At 42.8% G+C, this 5,886-nt stretch overlaps 1 protein-coding gene across 1 annotated transcript; it reads left to right on the top strand.

Annotated features, from left to right (window-relative positions):
- The first annotated feature begins 216 nt into the window (after positions 1-216).
- Positions 217-4,018, top strand: klf17 (Kruppel like factor 17). The gene is made up of 3 exons (XM_073062915.1): positions 217-464; positions 1,462-2,509; positions 2,878-4,018. The coding sequence occupies exons 1-3, from the start codon at positions 378-380 to the stop codon at positions 3,051-3,053; spliced, it is 1,311 nt and encodes a 436-aa protein (XP_072919016.1). The 5' UTR covers positions 217-377; the 3' UTR covers positions 3,054-4,018.
- Positions 4,019-5,886: the final 1,868 nt, after the last annotated feature.

The raw sequence follows: 5,886 nt of genomic DNA, 5'->3' as shown, positions 1-5,886 counted from the left end.
AAGAACCAATCCCTCCACTGCCTCTCCCCCTTCTGCTTCATGAAGCAAAGCCCCACCAATTACAGTTCGGAAAACCAGTTGAAGATTATGTTTTCTCTTGAAAGGGGTGGGAAGGGGAAGCCCGCCGCACTTGATTGGATGACATCTAATTAGCTTATTTATATTGATTGACTTTTAGCCAATCAAAGTACAGGAAGAGTGTTAACATTCCCTATTCCCGGAGTTCGTGAACACTCTGAACTTTTTTACTCTGACAGAAACTTCTCACACATTCCCAGTCCGAAGACGGTTTTACACATTGGAACTAGGAGCAAAAATCTGGCTTAATTCTTCAGAGAACCTTGTTGCGACGACGCTCGGCAGTGAGGGGAGCAGCAATGGCTCTGACAGAAACCATGCTTCCTTCCATTGCGACTTTTGCCAGCCATGAAACGTTGGTGCAAAAGCAAAACGAGATGATCAACGTAAGTTTTACTATCTGTTGTGTGAGTGTGTGTGTATGAGAGAGAGAGAATGAGAGAAGAGAGAGAAACATTTTTAACATTTCTTATGACATACGTGAAGTTTTAATTTAACCTGAATTTAATCGGAGTTGGTTTTAAATTGTGTACTGTCAAGTAGTAATAAGTTGCTAGTTGCAAACACAAAATTGAATTCAGTGCTGACAAGTTTTGGAATTGGTTATATCCAGTGAACTTCTACTAAGTCAAGACTTAAACAAACATAACTATATTGATAAACGGCTATTGCGAAGCTAACCAACGCCGTTCTGAGTGATTTTACAGTGTACTGTGTAAACCATAAATATTACACAATCAGCGCAATCTGTAGCTGTCTCCTTCCATTCTTAACTTGCAAATGTTGTTTAATCTTTAGCGGGGTTGCGTGCAACGTTTCAATTAATCTTCAGCTCGTAATGGCAAGGTGTGATCAGCATTTCTCACTGTCAGCAGTTGTGAAGCATTAAAATACATATTTAAATCAGCCGCACAAGCTTTAAAAATAATTATCAACGATCTGGGGAGGAAATAAAATAAAATAAACATATGGTATGTCAAGCCGTAGCCGTTGCTAAATATCAACGGAGTTGACAGCACACAATATAGTTTAGCTCCCAACTTTTAATGCGAAAGGAATGCTGTCGTTCAACTTACCATCGAAAGCGTGAATCAGGTGAACCCGGACAGCCGTTTTTCTCCATTCCCGTGAACTGTGCAAATAAAAATGAGCCTTTGAAGAATTCTAAACTGGTTTGACCGTTTGGGAGAGTTGGTTGCATCAATTGAATAGACTTGCGAGATTCCTTCGAGAATAACTGGACTTATTCACAGTATGGGGGGGGGGGATTCTGGGGATAAATGTGTGTGTGGTGGGAGGGAGGTAATACCGTTGTTGGCAGGTGGAGACGGTTTGTAACTTGGTTTGGCTTCACTATTTCTCTCATTGTTTTTGTTTGAACAGAGGTGGAAGATTGACGAACCTGTCTCCGTCTCCAAGTGTGGCTATCAGACAAGACCCACCAACAGTGCCGCCTTCAACTCTCTTGAAAACCATCCCGTCAAAAAAGAGGAAGACGACTTGGGGAATTTCGTGGATTTGGATTTTATTTTATCCAACACGATGGGCTCTGAGCCCAGGAGCACGGGAGGGCACCATTCAGCCTACCCCCTGCCGGAAACTCCCGAGAGTTGCGGCACTGTGTATGAGAACGATGGCCCTTACCCTCCCTCGAATAACTTTGGCAACAGCAACTTTGCTGGCAGTCCAAACCAAAGCCTGGTGGCTGAACTGCTCACACCGGATTTGCCGAACACCTTCCCGAGTGCTTGCGAGGTCAATCAGGACTTTGGCATCAAATCGGCTTTGGAAATAAGAGAATACACAGAACTGCGGTCTCCCAACATGGGCAACACCGCGCCAAGATCCATCCCCATGGATATTCAGCACCTGAGCCACAAGATGAAGCGGGAGCCGCAGGCCAATCAGTCCTGTATGCATGCAGGAACATCATCGGGACTATTGATCGATCAGAAGCCGAACCTAATTCCATTGCGCCATCATTCCCATCCGCCGCAGCAACCAGTGCACCGCCCGACCTTTGGCCACCACAGGCTCCCTCACGTTGGCCAACTGGTGCCCAAGGATTACCAAGCAATCCCAGACCTGCACCGCCCCCCCAACCTCTCTGTGCCTCATCAGTATCAGATCGGCGCCACCTACCCGCCCCATTACGGCCAGCCTGCGGCGCCCCAGTTTCACGGACAGTTCAACGTCTACCGAGACCCTCGGAAGGTGCACGCAGGCATGCACGGGATGATGCTGACCCCGCCATCGTCCCCTCTGCTGGACTTCTTCCCTCCCGTCTCCGCCCCGGAGGACAGTAAGCCCAAGCGGGGCCGTCGATCCTGGGCCAGGAAACGCACCGCCACCCACAACTGCGAGTTCCCTGGCTGTGGCAAGACTTACACCAAGAGTTCGCACCTCAAGGCGCACATGAGGACTCACACAGGTGAGCAGTGCAGATCGACAGCTCGGAGTCCCTCTCTGCGGGTTCCTTGAACCACACCCGCATGATATTACCATGCCAACCTCCTGTATTGTAACTGCAGGGAAAGTAGATTTCAAAACTTAATAAATCTTTTAACAAGATTTCTCAGCCTTAGACATGCGACTACGCTGTGAACAAACAAATGAACAGGAAAAATACACAAAAAAAGACTATTTTTGGGCTTTCAAAGAATGACACATAGGAGTTTATGGGAAAATAAAATTATTGGTAAAGTTTGGAGATAATTGTTTTTAGTAGGGTGGAAGATGTGGGAAATTGTTTCCTGAGAAATTTCAGACCTAACTTTCTTCTTGTGTCTGCCTCTCCAGGTGAGAAGCCCTATCATTGCAATTGGGACGGATGTGGCTGGAAGTTCGCGCGATCCGACGAATTGACTCGCCACTATCGCAAACACACTGGTCATCGCCCCTTTCAGTGCCACCTCTGTGAGAGGGCATTCTCCAGATCTGACCACCTTGCCTTGCACATGAAGAGGCACATGTAAACAGCGAGGGCGCGTTTGGGCATACTATTTATACAGAGCTTATTATTTACAAAATTTTGATACTGGGTAATGGCCATTTTATGTATATAAAGGATCTTTTTTTAAAAAAAAAGAAGCACTAAATTATTACTCAGTATTTAAAATAAAATCTCTTGTCACCCGGATATGTCTTCCAGAGAGAAAACAGAAGTATTAGAACTTATAAATTCAGCTGGAGAGGGAATGGGTGAGGAGGCTTTTCATGCAAAAGAAATAGGGCCGGACCCAGTTGTACATTCAATGTGTATATAGCCTATATTGTTTGGATTGAAATTCAATGCATAAACAATTTAAGTGAAGCAAAAATATATTGCTGTTCTAAGTTGTATTATTGCGGATTCTCTAGTACTGGAGCTTATTTACTTTGTGAACTGTTCACTTAATAGACAAGTTAAATTAAAGTCCATTTTGTTTTGAACCTTTTCTATTTGGATTGGGCAGGGCGTTGGTTTAAATTGGCACCATCTTTGACGAGGAAATGACCCAGGTACTGCCTCCAATGAAGTAGTTGAACTATTTTTTATATATATATTTTTGTTTGCTTTGTATATAAAGAAATACTTGAAAAAAAACTGCAGTGAATACAACGACAAAAGCAGTGTAAACATTCTCATAGTACGGCTCGCCTTCTTGTTACAGTTCTCGATATGAAAGCAAAAGTATGCAGATAAAGTCGAAATATCGGAAGAACCGTTCAAAGTGCAATATATGTGTATGTGTGTTTTTGTGCGTCTGTGCGTGTGTGTTTCTCCTGTAATCGGGTCCTGTTGACTCCCGAGTTATCAAACACTGGAAGCTAACTGCTGTTTCACGGATGGGAATACAAAGCGAACAATTACAATATCATTATCAGGTATCTCCAATGGATTCGTTGTATTCGTTTTCTTTTGTTTATATTACAAATAAACTGTTTAAAACACATTTGTAAAGCGTTTCTTTTAAAAGCCTTACAAACATTCCTAACCTGCTGGGATCCCATTATCCTTTTATTCCTCCATTGCAGTAGCTTTAGTGGCACTTAAGAACCCTATTAGAAACCCCATTGCAAAGAAAGGCCCTCATCATTCTTTTGAATTGCTGTTATAAGCGTGTGTTTGTGTGTGTTGGTACATAAGTGTTCATATATGCATAGACCGTAGAAACGTTGTTTAATAAACCTGCTACGCTGGCTTTCTGAACACCCGAAGTTTCCACTCAGTGTTTAAATACAGCTATTGGTCTGAACAGTTTTGCAGTTCCCGGCATAGAGACATGCAGCCATTTGGCCCAGAATGACTGGAATTTGCTGTAGCAGCAGAGAACGCTTTAGCCGGATTTTGCTAAAAGGTCATTATCACCCGCTTCAGACTAATGCGAAGATACATCACCCACCGTGTTTCATTTATTCTGGTAAGTAAATGCAAGGCAAGCTCCATGCATATTTAATCTTTTGTTTTTCACATCTTTATGTACTTATAAGTAAGCATACAAGAAATCGTGTCTTTTTAAAAAAAAATGAATTTGTAACATAGCTGAAATACGAGGACGCAGTAGTTTTGCTCACCATATTGATTCAGCCGAGGGTCTTGGCCCGCGATGTGGAACGGACTCGGCTGTTAGCATCCACAGGTTTACGGTTCAATATTAATCCGCGGTAAATTCCCAATGTAGAGAAGGAGGGCTGAAGAACCACTGCGAATATCTGCGTGCCGTGCCGAAGAGAGCGGGGTACTTACAGGAGGAGTCCGATCCCATTTCGGCTGCTGAGCCTCGAAGTTTTAGATCTGGAGGTGACAAAGTTACACCTAACCAAGGTGGGATGATCAATAAGGCCTTTCCATATTTGAAGACCAACAATTTCACAAACCTTCAGTTCCTTAATTGTCAACAGGCACCTGTTGAGCAAATAGGACGTAAAGAGTCCTGTTCCTTAACTAAACAAGTTTGTTTTACTGTCAGTTGAGCTTTAAATTCTAACCCACCCCAATCCCCCACCCACCCACCTCCCACAGGCTCTACTCAACCTGCAGAGTTGCTCCTGCAGACGAATTGTCGCTCCTCATTCTAGCGTTTGCAGTTTGGCTTTTGTCTCAAATTTCAAATCATCCCCGTTCAAAAGAAAAGGTGATGATCAGAATAAATTTTTTTAAAAAATACACCAGTCTGCGTCTTAGTGAGGAGTATTTCCACCCCGCAAGGTTCAATTTAACAGTTTAAGCACAAATATCTGGTGCCCTGTTATTCTCTCAGTCCTGTCACGCAGGAATGGAGTATCGCGTTTCAATTCGCCAAGGGTGCTTTGTGCAGACTAATTTCACTGTTACTGTGAAAAGCTAAAGCCTTTTCTTGTAACTTTTATGTTTCTGGTCAACCATTATCAAGCGGCATTGAAACAATTTTTATTTGTTTTGGAACAAGCTTGACTTCCGATGCCTTCCTTATTCTCAAGGCTCACTTCCTGAATAATAGTGACTTAAGGGAGTGACCAACATCTTATTCGGAAATCAGTGCTTTGATGTTAACAAGGCTTTGGAATTAAATCGGCGATAGCAGAGTGTTATCGAAAAATAACCTACGTTAAATAAAAAAATAATCATTCCATTCGTCTAAATAACAAATGTACGCATCAACTATCGTCAAGGCCCACAGAGAACGTTACATCCATACAGAGTCAAGGAATTAATGTTAATACATTCCAGTCGTAAGAGATGCGAAAACATTAACTTGCGTTTAAAACTATTGATTTACGTAAATAATTCTTCACCTTAAGGAACCATATTGCATTAGTTCAACTTTTTTTCCCATCAGAATCCAT

The sequence above is a fragment of the Hemitrygon akajei genome, chromosome 12 (genome assembly GCF_048418815.1).
Source record: "Hemitrygon akajei chromosome 12, sHemAka1.3, whole genome shotgun sequence".
In the NCBI taxonomy this organism is placed as follows: Eukaryota; Metazoa; Chordata; class Chondrichthyes; order Myliobatiformes; family Dasyatidae; genus Hemitrygon; species Hemitrygon akajei.
This window is presented reverse-complemented; position numbering and strand designations above follow the sequence as displayed.